Source organism: Cibotium barometz, chromosome 54 (assembly GCF_041138505.1).
Source record: "Cibotium barometz isolate CiBa-2024 chromosome 54, ASM4113850v1, whole genome shotgun sequence".
NCBI lineage: Eukaryota > Viridiplantae > Streptophyta > Polypodiopsida > Cyatheales > Cibotiaceae > Cibotium > Cibotium barometz.
Genome location: NC_141099.1, coordinates 9,396,086 through 9,412,710, shown reverse-complemented (window position 1 = coordinate 9,412,710; position 16,625 = coordinate 9,396,086). Strand labels below are relative to the sequence as shown.

Genomic DNA, 16,625 nt, shown 5'->3' with positions numbered 1-16,625 from the left:
CCGTACTTTTCCTCATAGTTGTTTCAGTTTCAGTTAGTTTTTCAGTTTTCAGTTAGTTGTTTAGTTGTTTTTAGCTTTCCTTACATAGACATTGTATCAAATCCACCAATTGTTGTAACCTTTTTGGTCTCATAGGTCATTTTGGCCTTCTGAAGACGTTAATATATCATTTCATTTCATTTCATTTCTCTCAATTCTTCTCCTCCTGGTCTTCTTCTTCTTCCTAGTCCTCCTTGTTTTCTTCTTCTTCTTCTTTGTCTTTCTCTTCTCTCTCTCTCTCTCTCTCTCTCTCTCTCTCTCCCTCCATCTCTCATGCAGGCCCTACATAGAGAAAATGCTCACTTACTTTTCTGTTTCCACATTGTACTTAGGATATTCAAATGCAAATTGCAGAAATTCACATTTCATGGATGAGATCCTCCAAATTTAAGCGCTAACCTCATGGTTGTGTGGCTTGGCTGATGTAACAGCGCCTGTTGTTGAACGCTGTCATAATCAGCTTTGAACTTCTTTATGCTCCAATTGATACAATTGTGTGAGTGTTTCATTTGTCTGTTCTAGGTGGCATGCTTAGAAGTTTAATGCATCTAAGTCGTTTGCACTGAGTAACAACTGTGCAATGCAGCTCATCAAGCAATGCTTCCCTTGAGTACTCTTCTTGTGCAAGCCATGACTTCCGTATTCCACCAAAGGCTTTATTAGGACTACATGCCTACTGCCCTATACATTTTGATACATGGCACATGGTTCTCATTGATGTGACTGTGCATTCCGTGTTGTTGAAAGTCAACTCAAGCTCCTTCATTCCAAGCAACATTGGAAGGTATGTTTTCTATCACAATTTCAGTAAAGATGTCTCTCATTGCTTTTTGGTATACAAGGAGCGTTGCATAGTGTTGCAGACATGTCTCTAGTGTGGTTAAGGTTGACAGTCAAGGCTACCATATATAAGTTTTTCTGGAGGTTTTCATTGGACATGCATTGGTCTAATGCTTCAAATATCACATTTCAGTCGAAAAGATCCAGTTGAAGATGGCAAGGCGTATCTAGACGACGAAACTAGTGAGGTAGAATTCTACAGTTCTGTTTGGAAAAACTGTTTTTTGAGGCTCCTGGTGTGATGTTATATTGATGTCTGCAAGCTTTTGTTCATAGGTAGCAGATTGTGTGAAGATTTATTTACTACTCAAGTGCACGTTTTGCATGTAAAATGGACTCTTTTTAGTCGTATGAATGAATGTGCGGGACAAGATGCATGGGGTATATCCCATGTTAGGAATTTTAGGTATGTTAAGTGGAAGTTTGATAGGAGGACATTGAGGTGGGTCCCGATGTCTGTAGTGCCCTATCATGGCGAGGTCTCTACATAGATCCAGGCATTGTAATTCTATGCATTATTCAAGTAATTCTATGCAATTACTTGAACATTATTCTGTTATTTTTCCAACATCTTTATTCACTAAGTGGAGGGGAATTCTGCTATAAATAGCCCCCTTGATACCTCATTTTTACTCTTTTAGTCCACTCTGCCCTCAACCCCATGAGAGCAGCTAGAGGGATCAGCAATAGGAGTCCAGATCAAGACAGAAATCAGCAGCAAATCAGGAGCATCTTCAGGCCGTGCGTGAATTTGAGGAGATCAAACGGTTTGTGTGAGTGTCCGGCCTGGTATCTTGAGAGCATGGTGAGTTAACTGTTTTCAAAGAAATGAGCCATCTCAGCCGTTTACTTTTTTGTCCTAGCTGTGGGAACGGAGTGCTAGTGTTTTTTTGTCATGCAAGTGATTCCTTTCAGTTTCTCGCTGTTTACATGTACTTTTGTGCATAAAAAGGATGGGTCCCCCAGGACGCATCGAAGAGAGAGGACTTGCGATACTGTCTTCAGAGATGTGAACTGAAGGGATCCCAGCCACACATGCTAGAATTGAGGCAGCTGTCACCGGGGATTCCAACACTTGCCCTGTCGTTCTCCCAATGACGGGGAGAAGCAGAAGGTGCTCCTTCATGAGGCTTAGAAAATAGACTGTGACCGGGAATCCGGATACTCCAGCTAGAGGGTCGGAGGCGGGATCAAAACCGTGCTGCCAATGGGCGAAAAACGCGTGGGCCATGTGCAATGCAACCGGGCTCAGTTGAAGCACGCGGTCCCAAGCTGCTTGGGTGTTGAACTCTGCGTGGTAGTAGCCGTGCTCGAGGGTATTAATATCTATAATCTTTCCCAGCTTGTGAAGGAGGCTGGCCTGGAGCAAGTTGTAAAGCTGGCTGCACGTTGTGGGCGATCCACAATCTTGCAAACCAACGTTGAGGCTTCGAGGGAGGCTACTGTTGAGGCTAGGAGTTGGAGGTCCACTTCGGAGAAAATGCTGGGGGCGGTGGCCTTGGTTGGGGGTGATGGAGCGGCTGCCATGGAGTCCTCCTGAAGGGGTGACGACTGAAGGAAGTTGACACTCATTGAAAGAACAACCCGAGCACAAAAACCTATCGAGTAGAAACATGAATAAGGAGGCAACGAAGCCGGGGTGCGATGAAAAAGGAAAGGCGAGGTGTCACATGCACTCTGCATTGTAGTGCATGGTGACAAGATGGCTCATCATCAGTGCAACACTGTACAGCAGTAGAACCCTTTAGGATTTGATATTTGTTGTATGCCGTGTCCATGATGATGAGTGCTGACTCATGAGACTTGATTTATTAGCTAATGGCCTTGTGGTGACTTATGAGACTTCATTATTAGCCAGTGGCCCTGTGGTGACTTGTCGCTCTTACGAGTAAGTTCAGCCCTTAAGACTATGGGCTCTTCTTCTTGCATTTTCTCTTTGCCACGGGACGGCTGTCCCACATACTCATGTTCCCTAATGTGCACCACATGAGCGTGCTCATCCTGTAAAGCATTGGAGGCATGCATTTCATTGTCCCCGCCTCTTGTGTTGCATCTCCAACATTCACTGGGTTGTTTATAGTGTTCTAAGTGTAGAGATAGCTAGTGTTCACAGTGATCGTCTTTCACGATAGAAGTGAAAGAGAACCGTATGCTCTGATACCAATGTAACTTGGTTGAGCACAATGCTAATCAATACACTTAAACACACCAAGATTTAATGGACAAAATGCCCAATACAAGAAGTAATTTGCTGAATTGACAAGAGAAGCACAGTGAGCCGGAACGGCTGGCCCCTCTCTCAAATAAAGTATATTGATCTTGGGAGAATCAAGTACATAGTGTCATACAGCATTGCAAACAATGTGGTTGTTAGTGTAGACTTGCAACTCACACTACCCTCTCAAGTGCCCATGTTCCCTACCATCTGCTCTCTATTGTTCCACCAACAAATGGTAGCAACAATCTGCAAGAGAGCACGTAGTAGGAGGACAAGAGAACGTTACACAGGGTACTTGATCTTGTAATCCGGTTCCTTCCTCTTGCTACTTGCTTCCATTTTTAAGCATAAAAGCTTACCAATTGCAAGTAGAGTCGATGACAGCGGAAGTCTTCGCGATGGAAGTGCTTGGAGCATTGAAATCTTCGTTTTGTCGCAATCCTTCGCGACAAAAGTCTTCAAGAGGATGAAGGGAGCCCTAGGAAAGCTTCCCCTATGGTTCAACTTGAGAAAAGAAGGCTGAAATTAGGGTTTTCAGTAAAAAGACTAGAAATTACAGCAAAAATGAGAGCTGTTTTGCTGAGTTTCAGTCATTGGGAGTGTGTAGGAGAGTGTATAGCACTTGGAAACACTCTTGGAAGCTTGGAAAACACCCTAGCAAGCTTGGATATGGAGTTGTGAAAGAGAAAGTGCAAAAAATACAGCCAAAGAGGCCTCATGAAGGAGGCGCCTACTTCTAGAGAGAGAGAAGAGTGAGGTGGTGAGCATATTAAGTCAATAGAAACTTTAGGGTTTACATCAGAAAGCATCCTTCATATTGCACATCATTCATTCATAGCAACTAGACCATTGCAAGAACCCCAGATATCATCCAGTATTTATCAAGATATTTACTAGGATTTTTTTGGTATTTTTCCCAATATTTTATACACATTTATGCATTATTCATTGGACATGAGCAATCGGCCAGCTCAGTAGCTAGCCGACTGGCTCATTCAGCCCATATAAATAGAGCCCTTGCATAATCACTCTCTCATTCATTCATATTCAGCAAAGAGCATTCAGGCGCATCATATTCAGCCTTGCATCCACTTCAGTTCCCTGCATTTTGGGAAAGTGTTTCATCCTGCAGCAAGAGGAGCATCAACGCTTGTGCATTCAGCCCTCCATCAGCAAACGCAGCAATTCTCAACATTCAGCCATCAGTAAACCTTGCATTTTCTGCATCCATACGGTTTTCAGCATTCATCCATTCATCGTTTTACTCCAGCCACTTGGTGAAGGTAAAACGCAGCATTCATATTCATTTACAGCATTCATACTTAGTCTAGAACAGTCCCAAACAGCCCCTCTCTCAATCCTAGCTTTGCATCCCTGCCATATACCATTGGGAAGAGTACATAGGCTCGAGATTGGACATCTTTGGTGCTTCTACAACAGTGTCCAGTTAGCCCAACACTTGGTCTTCAAAGGTCTTGCGTTTGGCTTATCATCAGTCACACCGTCAGTCTCTTTAAAGATAATAAAGTAAATTCTATCTCGGTAACGGGATAGGGGGCCCTTCGGTGGGTGATTCGAGACCCCATACGGTGTACAGTTCTCATCTCTCTCTCATATCTCTTAAAAGTTTGAAGTCTTAAAGTGAATTGCTAAACTCGCGAAACTCAGGATACAGAAGACGGTGTGAGCATTTGTGTGACAGGATCCTCCAATACGAATACTTCCGCTACATGTTACAGAGTAAGGGGACGCACGCCCGTGAACTGTGCGTGTGAAATTGTCTACTAACATGGTTATGTGGCATGTGACAAGTGGTAAGTACTGGCCATAAACCTAGCCTTAGAAATTAGCATTAATTTATAAGTCAGTGTGTACACACTTCATTAAGTTTTAGGCAACCAAAACTCACTTAGAAATTATGACCAGCCCGGTGTTCACACTATGATGTCCCGAGGTGGACAAAATTCAATACCTGCCGTCCAAACCTTATTCCCTTTGTACAAAGGGAGTAACCAACCATGTGTCCGTTCTAGCTTGGCAATGATACAATCAGCCCTGTGCAAGGGGTGGTCCCCTATGTGTGGGCATGATGAACTACTCCCTTGAGGGAGGACCCGGGCCTGGAAGTCCCTGTCAGAGTGAGTACAAATGAGAAGGAGGTAAGCCTTATATAGTCCCAAGATAAGCTGGCCGACTTGCTCCAGAAAAAGTCTCACGACTGGACAAAAATAAACATGTGATAATGGGTGGTTAACCCTACAACCAAGGGCCTAAACATGAGGAAAAAATAAGGTGCTGCCCGGGATAAATTTGGGCACCCTTGATACACAGTGACACCTGTGGTCTAGTCTGTATAAAGATTAGACCAATGCTGCCACCAAGTGATTGCCTCACCAGTGAGATGGGGAGCCGTTACGTGGACTCTATCATGAGGATCATGTTTGATTAACATCTTGTTCTTAATTAGGCGTAGGGTTGTGAATCATTACAACAAGGCTTCCGTGCATGCAACATTGGTATTAGAGCATTTAAGCTCAACCCACTGAGCATAGCAGCCAAGGAAGGTGCATAGTTCGAGCAGAAGAATGTAGTAGGGTAGCAGATTGGAGTGGCCTGCAATAGGCGAAGCTAGAGGTGTTGAAATATGCAAGTGAATGGGTGTGTGCGAGAACAAGCCCTTAGCAAGAGACTGTAAAAGGGAGATTGTAATTGAGTGGGTAGCAGTGAAAAGGTGAGAAGAATCTACTGATGAGAGAATCAAGGGTAGCATGAGTGAATATAGGGGTGTGGAAAGATTCTAGGAAAAGGTGTCCCCAGATGTAGGGGAGGTGGCACAAATCAAGGAGAAATCAGTGGGATTAGATGCTTGGCATCTTGTGGATGTAAAACCTATAAATTGAGGCATTGGCCTAATGAGAAATCAGTGGGATTAGATGCTTGGAATCTTGTGGATGTAAAACCTATAAATTGAGGCATTGGCCTAATGAGAAATTGTTGGTTTTTGAGTTTCCATGTCTACATTAAGCTATTAGATTAATTGTGTACTAATCTCATCTTAATTACCTTCTAATTACTTGCTAATCATGTTGATCCTTGCATTTGATCCACCATAGCTCATCACATTGCTGCAATTTAACTTGGTATCAGAGCCAAGCTTAGGATTCATCTAATTTTTGAGCCTAATTATCTTGCTAATTACTAAGCTAATCATGATTAGAAATTAAACCTCTTTTTAGTCTCTTTTCAACTATCTTTTGCATCTCTAGCTGGTGGAGGAGCTCCCTCTCCTTTCACACACATTCTTTGCCCAAGCCCTTTTAGAGGCACAAACTAGACTCACTACTCCACACGTAGCTCGAAGGAATCGACGAAATTCAGCGCAGATCGACGGCGGCACTGCGTTTAGTAGGCGGCATTAAAATCGGCGAAATTCAGCACAGATCGACGGCGGCAGCGCATTTAGCAGGCGGCATCAAAATTGGGGAAAATGCTCTATACGATGAGCTCGCGTCGAATCCATCTAATTCCAATTGGACTTGGGGGTTTTCAAGCATGCTCTACAAGCTGGTGAAGACGGTTTTTGATTTCATCAAGCCTTCAGTGAGATCCAGCACTGTGCACAGTCAGGGAAGTGCCTCTGTTAATCACTTGATTAATTCTTCATTAAAGCTTTAATCTTGATGGTTGTGGACTCAACATATCTAGATACATTTATCTACTACTTTATTGAAGCATTTTGAGATTAGATTTGTGCAATTGGATCAATTGAAGACTCCAAGTGGGGGCAGTCTTTTGCACAATTAACAGTGAATTATCTTGGTAAATTGTTTAATTAATTTACCTAATCAAGGTGTTAATTAGGCATTGGTGGATCTAATCCAACATTGGGAAGGTGCTACACAAGTCTATGTGTTCAAATTGAATTTTCCGTCACAATTACTACTCTAATTAATCTCTCCAAATTAGTGTATTCTCTGCACACACAAACTGTGAACTAGTATATCTAGTTTTCTATGCATCATTAGTAGTCAAAACTTGTTGTAATCATCAGATTGGAGTTGTAAAAGAGTAGACATTGTCCTTGAATCTTGAATTGGATCAAGAGGTAAGACCCCCTTCACATCATCATGAGCAGTGTACAAGAAATAACTAAGTTCAATGGGGAGCAGTTCCATACATGGCAAACAAAGACCATGTATTTGCTCATGAGGAAGAATCTATGGGAGCTAATTGAGGGAAGAGATGAATGTCCAATGGAGAGTGGGGAGAATGAGTGAAAGAACAGAAATGAGAAAGCATTAGGGCTCATTGCACTTAGCTTAAATGATGAAATCATTCATTACATTGCAGGGATACAACAAGCTAAAGATGCATGGGATGAACTTAATGAATTATTTGGTACTCAAGCAAAAAATTCAAAGATAAATGTGCTAATGCAATTCTACAAACTTGACATGAAGGAAAGTGAATCTCTAACCACACACTTGAACAAATACAAAAGCATTCAGCAACAACTGGCAGCCATTGGGAAGAAAGTAGAAGATGACGAGGCACTGGCAGTGCTTCTGAAGAGTGTGGACAACAGAGAGTATGAGAACATTGTGGCAACCTTAAAGAATGTACTAAATTTGAAGCTGCATGAGATAGAAGGAGCTCTACTAGAACAAGAGAACAAGGTCAAAGAGAAGAAAAGATTGGAACCAATAACTGGAGAGGAGAAAGCATTGTACACCTGAGAAGGTCTTGCACGAGGACGAGAATGAGAACGAGAAAAAGGCAAGGAAGGAGGAAGGACCTTCACTTGCCACAACTGTGGGAAGCCAGGATACATGGCTAGAGACTACTACAGCAAACTAAATGAAGAAAGATCGACATCGGCAAACTTCATGGAGACTCCTAAGGTAGAGGAGTCAGGACATCTTTTCTGAGAGAGAGAGAGAGAGAAACCCCACAACCCAATGTAACCCGTTCCAATAGAGTAAAACCACCTCTGAGCCACCGATGATGTAGGCCATGTGGTAGATATATGTGTGAGCACTTTAGTCAAGGTCATGGGCACTTGTAGTAGCCTTGGACACATAGAGAGAGAGAGTGTCAAGGACTATGAGTTAGGGACTTGAGGCATCGGTCGGGCTACCAAGTAAGAGGGAAACTTGGTATAGGGTCCAGGTGTGCTAGAGTTATTCACCTGAGGGAAGGTGTTGAAATATGTAAGTGAATGGGTGTGTGCGAGAACAAGCCCTTAGCAAGAGATTGTAAAAGGGAGTATGTAATTGAGTGGGTAGTAGTGAAAAGGTGAGAAGAATCTATTCATGAGAGAATCAAGGGTAGCATGAGTGAATATAGGGGCATAAAGATTCTAGGAAAAGGTGCCTCCAGATGTAGGGGAGGTGGCACAAATCAAGGAGAAATCAGTGGGATTATATGCTTGGCATCTTGTGGATGTAAAACCTATAAATTGAGGCATTGGTCTAATGAGAAATTGTTGGTTTTTGAGTATCCATGCTTGCATTAAGCTATTAGATTAATTGTGCACTAATCTCATCTTAATCACCTTCTAATTACTTGCTAATCATGTTGATCCTTGCATTTGATCCACCATAGCTCATCACATTGCTGCAATTTAATTGGAAGCATTCCTTGAGGGTATGTATGCATAACCATTAAGCTCTCAGATCAGTTCCAAAGGCGTAGCAACAGGCATGATTAGTTTCGGCAGGTGACCCACCGTTGTATTAACGGTAAGGGAAAAGGAGGCATGAGGATAGGCAGTGGAACAGATGCTTAGATCTTTAGCAAGACTTGGAAGTGGAGATGAAGAGTGAATTTGTTCAGACAAAAAGATCATTCAAAGTCAAAGTCAGTTCAGTAGAAGATCAAAGTCAGTTGCAGTCCAAGGAGGAAGGATGACAGAGTGTCCACCTCGTCATCAAGTTTAGTAGAAGGAATGTCACGTTCATGCCCATGCTATGACTAATCTTTGGCATGAACAGTCTTAATCCTTGATTAAGTCACCATCAGGCATCAGTAGTATCATCAACATCATTGGCAGCATTACCATCATTAGCAGAAGTATTAGCATCTACATCATCATTATCAGTAGCTTTAACATCATCATCACCAAGAGGGCTTGGGATTCCTATCGACAGCCAGCAAAGCAGTGTCGGTAGCGAGCAGAGGGACCAAAGAGCAGGTGGCACGCGATTGGAGACAAGGCAGCATATGTGGGCAGCATTCGTAGCAGTTTAAGGATTTTATCCATATTTTCATGTCCACAACAGGCCGACAGCCTCTACATTTGGCTGAATGGCATCCCTCACATATAAAAGAGAAAGGCATAATTCATTCCATAATCAAGTTCATTCATCAGATCTTGAAGTTGTCAACATGAAGTCAACATCATAGATCTGTTCATAGATCTCATCTTAGTTGTAATCATTTGCATCATTAATATGGTTGCATTTGCATTCATCTAAATTCATCTCTACCTTAATTAAGTTAATTAAGTTTGTGATTACTACGATCAACCTTCATCTAAATTATGACTTTAGATGTGCAAAAGTCATAATTTTTACCCATTTTCACACCTAAAGCATGCTAAAAATATACATCATATGGAACCTAATGCAAAGCTCTATCTCCCAACAGCATGCAAATGGTCCATCTCCACAAGTGTCCCTTTACAGGCTCACAACCCACAACCCAGAGATGACCATGGCTAAAAATAGCATCTTTAACACATGTCAGTGTACCATACTGATATCTGAACTTGGGTGTTGCAGAGCTAAAACTGGGCATAGGCTTCATGGATTTTTACAAAGTCCAATTGCCTCAAGTTTTCATCCCAGCAGTTGTTTTGGGGTGTGCTCTCAGGGTTGATTTTTGACAGTTTTTGATGGTTGTTTTGAACGTTTTTGGATATTTTTGGACGGCAAAAATATTTGTTAGCCGTCATAAATTACATGTAAATGGTGAAATACTTGTAACACTCATTCCTTTCCTGTCAATTACATGTAAATGGTGAAATACTTGCAAGTCTCATTCCTTTCCTGTCAATTACATGTAAATGGTGAAATACATGCAAGTCTCATTCCCATTCCTTTCCCGGCAAACTGTGAAGTTTGATGGGCAAGGGCGCCTGTCAACGGCAACGCTGCCTGCTCTTTTCTTCCTCATTTTCGTAATGCCATGGCTATTGTGAGCTGCCCTTCTCTTCTCGTGCTCTTTCTCCTCTCCTCATCTCCTTCATCTTGATGCATCTTAACATAGCTTTGAAAATCATACGTTAAGTAGGCATGCAAGGTACATGGGTGGTGCAAGTACAGAAAAATCTCGCACCTTTATGGCATATTACCTTTTGTCATATGCTACATGTTTGCATTTAATGTTGTAAAAACTCTTGATTGTCTTTTGTGATGTTCTGTGTTACTGCAGACTGGTATTGAATCTGAATTAGATGCTAGAGATATCAAGCTGTGGAAGGCTCTACATGCATCTCATGATATCTTAAAGCATGAATTAGAGTCATTGGGGTCAGCTATCAACCAGCATGTGCCCCTCGAAGTCAAAGAAAATTCGGTTGTGGCCTCTGTGATAAAAAAGTTGAATTTGAATTCACTGGATAATGGTCTTATACTGAATGGGGATAGAAAGAGGCATCCTAAAGATCAGAATTGGAGTCAGGATGTGGCTGATTCTTTGAAGGTTTGTTAGTAAACTATACACACACATATAGCAGGTGCAAGCGCACATTTACATACATATACATGTATGCACACTTGCAAATGAATTATCAAGTTAATGTGCATCCATTGTGAGCAAGTTTTTCATAATGTACATGTTTTATTTTTGGTTGTATGCTGTAATTGTGCATACACATATACATGAATATACATGTATGTGTACATGTACATGTACATATACTTGCATATACATGTATGTGTACATGTAGTGTGTCTGTACATAGTGTGTGTGTGTGTGTGTGTGTGTGCATGTGATGCATGCACTCATGTGCAATTGAATTATCGAATCACTGTGCATCCGTCATAAGTAGTAGGTTTTTCCTGTACACGTTTTAGTGCAGGCTATGATAATCAGATGGTGGTTCAGTTTTTTTTTTTTTTTTGGCTTTGTTTTGTTTTGCAGTGGAGTGAGACATTTGAAGGGGTGAAGTCCCATGTTATTTTGCCCTCGGTTTCCAGATTGGAGCTGTCAGAAGCATTTCAAGCTTTGGGCGGTGATCTTTCAATACTTTGGAATGCATTTCTCAAGTTTCACAGGTGAATGATACGATTCCTTTCTGTGGCTTCATAAGCCCTCTACATCATATCGACTTCATAAACTCAGCATTTAGTAGATAAGATAATTGACATGCTACTTCTACATTTTTTAACACGTAAAAACTGTTTCAGATTGAACCGATCTTTGCTGTGGGAGTGTTTGAGAGGTGTATGGGCAGACGAAAGAAGCACTGAATGGTCCATGTGGCTGAGTCACTCTAAGATGGACTTACTATCTATTGATAGTAGTAAGAAGGATCTTGAAGGAGTTTCTCATAAACCAGTCGTTAAGAAACCAGTGGAGGAGGTAAACCTAATTCTCTTATGTTTAATCTAGAGATTGTATGCCATACATTATAATCTGCATTATCATGAAATTGTTGGGGTCATTGAGGTTGATTCATTTGCAGGCATCTGTAATTTCAGCTTCCCGAGCAGATCTGCATCGTAAAACTCTGGAGCAGATCAAGGTACAGACTCTTCTGTTTAGTGTAAGAATGAGTTTGCAGTTTTCTTTATGTACTTATGCATAGGCAAACGCTGGTTACACAAATCTCCCCTGCCCCCCAGGGGGTGGTGGTGTGGGGGGGACCGGTGGCAGGTGGTCCATGGGCAGGGAGTTGGATGGCAAGAACGCTGGTTTATCATTGTCGGCGGGGGGCTTAGATGGGTGCCTGCTTATGTATATGCTGCCTAATATGTGGTTTTTTGTCTTCATAGATGAATAGTCAGGCGCTTCAAGATATGCAGATTTTTGGCATGCCATCTCAGTTGCCCGTCCTTATTGTGGAAAGCCATACGGTGCCCATTGAGAGGGTTGTTTCCGATGCTGCATGGACGAGTAAACACATTGGATCTGGGACAAGCTTCTTACTCCAGAAGCCTGGAAATCTCCTTACAATGGCTTCAAAGAGTCATGGAAAAGTTCTGCGTGTAGTCGTATTTGTCCATGGTTTTCAGGTGGGTGGGGATGTTCTAGTATCACTAAGGGACAAGGTATATAGACCTTTCTTTCGCCCTCAACAATCAACTTGTTTGTTTCTCTTCTACAGGGTCACCACTTGGATCTGAGGTTGGTTCGAAACCAGTGGCTTCTGATTGATGCCAATGCCGAGTGTTTGATGTCAGAGATCAATGAAGACCGAACGACGAGTGATTTTAGAGAGCTAGGGCACAGGCTTGCCGAGGAAGTAGCAGCTTTCATGAAAACCAAATTTGGCTCCTTTCTAAAGAAGGCTACTTATGGCAACTGCAGACTAAGCTTTGTTGGGCATTCAATGGGAAACATCATAATCAGAGCAGCTCTAAATGGTGAGTTGAGAAGATCTTATTCAAGGATCTTAATTTTTAGTTACAGATATACTACGTTCAGCAGGTGCAGCTAGGGGGAATTGAGCCCAGATCCTCCATCTGAGAGGCGAAACGCTTCATTTACTAGGCTACACACTGGTGGACCAGCAGCTTAGTTTTTGCAGCCACAGCCATTTTTCATGGTTTTCTTCTTCTCATTTTGCAGATCCTATTATGAAGCCTTTTCTTGAGTACCTGCATACCTTCTTGTCAATCTCGGGCCCTCATTTAGGCTATATGTACAGCTCTAACACTCTTTTCAACTCTGGTTTGTGGCTGCTTAAGAAGCTCAAGGCGTCCCCTTGTATGCATCAACTGACCTTCACCGATGAAGCCAGCATCCAGGACTGTTTTCTCTTCAAGCTTAGTGAGGAGAAGACATTCGAATACTTTCAAAATGTTCTGTTACTGTCATCTCCTCAGGTTAGAATATCAGCTCTTGATCGTTATCATAGAAATCAGTTGCTCACTGCTGCTAAATCTCTAGACAACTCTTCGTGGATATTGTCATTGAGATAATATTGAGGTCTTTTGGCAGGATCGATATGTGCCTTACCACTCTGCTCGAGTCGAGATGTGCCAGGCAGCTGCTCGAGACTCCAGAAGAGGATCAGCCTATGCAACAATGCACGGAAATTGCATGGACCAGATCCTGAGGCCCTCTATTGTGGAGCGGAGTTTCATAAGATGTGATGTGAACTTCAACATGTCTTCTCAAGGTCGAACTTTGAATAATCTAATCGGTCGAACCGCACACATAGAGTTTCTTGAGACGGATGCATTTTTGAGGATTTTGATGTGGACATTCCCCAAGTTCTTCTCCTAGTGAAACACCGACTGTCAAAAGATTGGGTTGTTGGAGGGATTGCTATATGAGGGCTATCCTTGGCCGAGCTTGCCTCCTAAAACTGTGCATCGCCAAAGTCTCATAATTCTGCAGGTCAGGTATTGAGAATCCCACATTTAAGAGTCATTCAATTAGTGATTTTTCGGGGGCTGAGATACATATTATTTGTGTGCCCAGGGGGTGTAGGCTTGTGGGTATTGAACTCGGTTTCTTACCCAGGGTGGTGAAACCCTTCACCACTAGGCTACACACTTATGGACACAGACATTTCCCGTGAATCAGTCCCTACATCACCTTTTTTCTTTTTGCAGCTCTCACTACAAGGTTGGGGTTATACAAGGTTGCGGTTATAATGGCGATAACCTAAAAAATTGATCACACCAGAAGCCCAGAGTGGCAGTGTCTGGTATTCTGGCATCATCCCTTACTGTTCACAACAGGACAGCAATGGGGCCATGTCCCACGTGTATCATGAAAATTATCGTGCTTTGGCATACTGACCTCCAAATATCAGGAAAGTTAATTTGCTGAGCATTTGTAATGTAGCTTCTCATTGGTTTCATGGTCATATTGACTGCAAACCACTTTGTACCACGCTATATGTTAAACTAAAGAGTCAACTTCTTGATTCAGGAATTTATATGAAGTCCAACGTTCTTTAACAGCTGGTTCTATTTTCCAATGATGCTTATTGTGGCAGCAAGAAGAATGATCAAATCATGGTCACATGAAGATCTCTCTCTCTCTCTCTCTCTCTCTCTCACTCACAGATAAGAGCAAATCTTCTCTCTCTCTCTCTCTCTCTCTCTCTCTCACTCACAGATAAGAGCAAATCATCCACTGGGATGAAGGGGATGGCAAGGACTTCCAAGCCATTTGTAGGTGGTCAAGACTGGTGAGCCTTCTAGAAGTTGGTGGATGTTAGGGTTTGGCTCGATGGATGTAAAGCAGATGATTTAAACAAGCCATTCTTACAAGATTAACGTCTAAACTCATGGCCATTCCTGTTGGAGTTGTCTAGATACATTTCACGACCATCAGGACTAGCCCATGAATTGGAGGCGGAAGTTCTGCGCTAATGCCACTACATGGAAAGAGTAGTGTGTATAGTTGAGTTGCCCCTGATATCTGCATATCTCAGAATGTTGTGAAACTCAACAGTGTCCTTGGTTGAGCACATTTGTTGCTGCAGTTCGTTGGTTGTGTGCCTACATTGTTTCTTGCTGCACAAAATCGTGACGTTTTCATTCTTGTATCCTGCTATGGCCGCATGGCTCTTTTGTGTGTTCGTGAATTCAACTGTGACTGTAACTCCTTTTTGTTGTTGTTGTTGTTGTTGTTGTTGTTGTGTGTGTGTGTGTGTGTGTGTGTGTGTGTGTGTGAAAACCACTGGAACACACACCTCTCTTGATGGTTTCTGCTCCACGAATTAGAGTTTTGCCATCGCAAATTTCTGTGCGAAACTAGGGCTTCTGCGTTTAGGGTTTCTGTGCAGGTAGCTTTTTCTCTCTCGGCACCTGCACAGCTGCTGCTGTGCATGCCCTTGCCCGTTTCCAATGGGTCGCCTGTTACCCCTCCGCTTGCTGCCCTCTGCCTTCTCGAAACTGCCAGCTTGGTACCTATGCGCCCTGTCAACCCCTCTGTCCACTGCCCTCTGCCCTCTCGGTACCCCTGTGCCTGCTGCCCTAACATGCTTGCGTGCTGTGGATGCACCTCGCCTTCTGTGTGCCATCAAAGAGATCTATGAGGTTGAATACCATGGAGGGGAAGAATGATGAGGCATCCATCAAGGCCTTGAAATTGGAACTTTAGCAGTTCAAGGAGGAGAATGCCACATTGCGTCGAGAGCTTGATGAAGCCAAATCAGAGAATCGATCCATGAGGATTTTTCGAGACCTTTACTGGGTGGGACATAGTCTTCTACACAGACACATTATTAGAGGTCGAAAGAGGTTTGCCACAAGTTGCAGGGGATGTAGGATGTGCAGTCGTTCGAGGGTCCAGGTGGGTTGCAAAGAGATCTATGAGGTTGAATACCATGGAGGGGAAGAATGATGAGGCATCCATCAAGGCCTTGAAATTGGAACTTTAGCAGTTCAAGGAGGAGAATGCCACATTGCGTCGAGAGCTTGATGAAGCCAAATCAGAGAATCGATCCATGAGGATTTTTCGAGACCTTTACTGGGTGGGACATAGTCTTCTACACAGACACATTATTAGAGGTCGAAAGAGGTTTGCCACAAGTTGCAGGGGATGTAGGATGTGCAGTCGTTCGAGGGTCCAGGTGGGTTGTAGCCCTCTTAAAACCTCATCTTTGCACCATACTGACAGTTGTTCGGAAGGATGAAGAGGCCCAGTATATGCGAACGCAGCATCTATGCTTGCTAAGGATCGGGTGGTACAGATAGCGTTATGCTTTTCTTGGTCAGATACATCTAGCTATGCATAGAGTTCTCTGTGGATCTACGGTCACCATACTTGGTAGTACATAGTGATATCAGGGAGTTTCCCAGGTTGGAGGACATCCACCTCCTCAATGCAGATACTTTTGTAATACTACCTCCTTTGGTAGGTCTTTCTTAAAGATGGGCGTCGCACATGGGCTCATCATATATGATGCCATGACCAATTGGCCCACCTGAGGAGGCTTGCTTTCCCCATAAAGGTGGCTTTAGTGCAGTTGACTATTTGATGGGCTCCCCGGCCTGACGCATCCTTGACTTCTCCGTTCTTCCCCCACCATTAATGCAAATCACACTTGTCATTTTCAATCTCATGCATCTTTTCCATGAAGATCCACTTCCAACATGGCTAGATAATGTTTCTCAAGGTCATCTCGAGCCCCACTCTCCACCCTTGATCTTTCTGTCCCTCCATCCACCAGCATGGCCTAGTTCACCACCTTTTTGCACAATTCAGCCTACAACTCCCTCCCTCCATGCACCACTCTTACCACCAAGTTGTCTCGTGGGATCCTTGCCTCAACATAGTCAGTGTGATGATGAGTGCAAGACACATGCCTACACATTGTATGCGATAAAGCAATGGGACA

The 16,625-nt window shown here is 43.0% G+C and overlaps 1 protein-coding gene across 5 annotated transcripts in view; it reads left to right on the top strand.

Annotated features, from left to right (window-relative positions):
- The window catches only part of LOC147607838 (uncharacterized), a 37,621-nt gene extending 23,386 nt beyond the window's left edge, over nt 1-14,235 (top strand). For 3 of the 5 annotated variants that reach the window (XM_086790090.1, XM_086790092.1, XM_086790089.1), the window contains exons 5-16: nt 471-535; nt 626-823; nt 1,013-1,067; nt 10,532-10,801; nt 11,243-11,376; nt 11,509-11,683; nt 11,787-11,846; nt 12,097-12,336; nt 12,429-12,687; nt 12,893-13,149; nt 13,265-13,671; nt 13,885-14,235. In XM_086790090.1, coding sequence (XP_086646216.1) covers nt 471-535; nt 626-823; nt 1,013-1,067; nt 10,532-10,801; nt 11,243-11,376; nt 11,509-11,683; nt 11,787-11,846; nt 12,097-12,336; nt 12,429-12,687; nt 12,893-13,149; nt 13,265-13,552 — 2,001 coding nt within the window. In that variant the 3' untranslated portion in view covers nt 13,553-13,671; nt 13,885-14,235. The remainder of the gene's footprint in view (nt 1-470; nt 536-625; nt 824-1,012; nt 1,068-10,531; nt 10,802-11,242; nt 11,377-11,508; nt 11,684-11,786; nt 11,847-12,096; nt 12,337-12,428; nt 12,688-12,892; nt 13,150-13,264; nt 13,672-13,884) is intronic. The other 2 variants (XM_086790093.1, XM_086790091.1) reach the window with 1 other exon arrangement.
- The last annotated feature ends 2,390 nt before the right edge of the window (nt 14,236-16,625 follow it).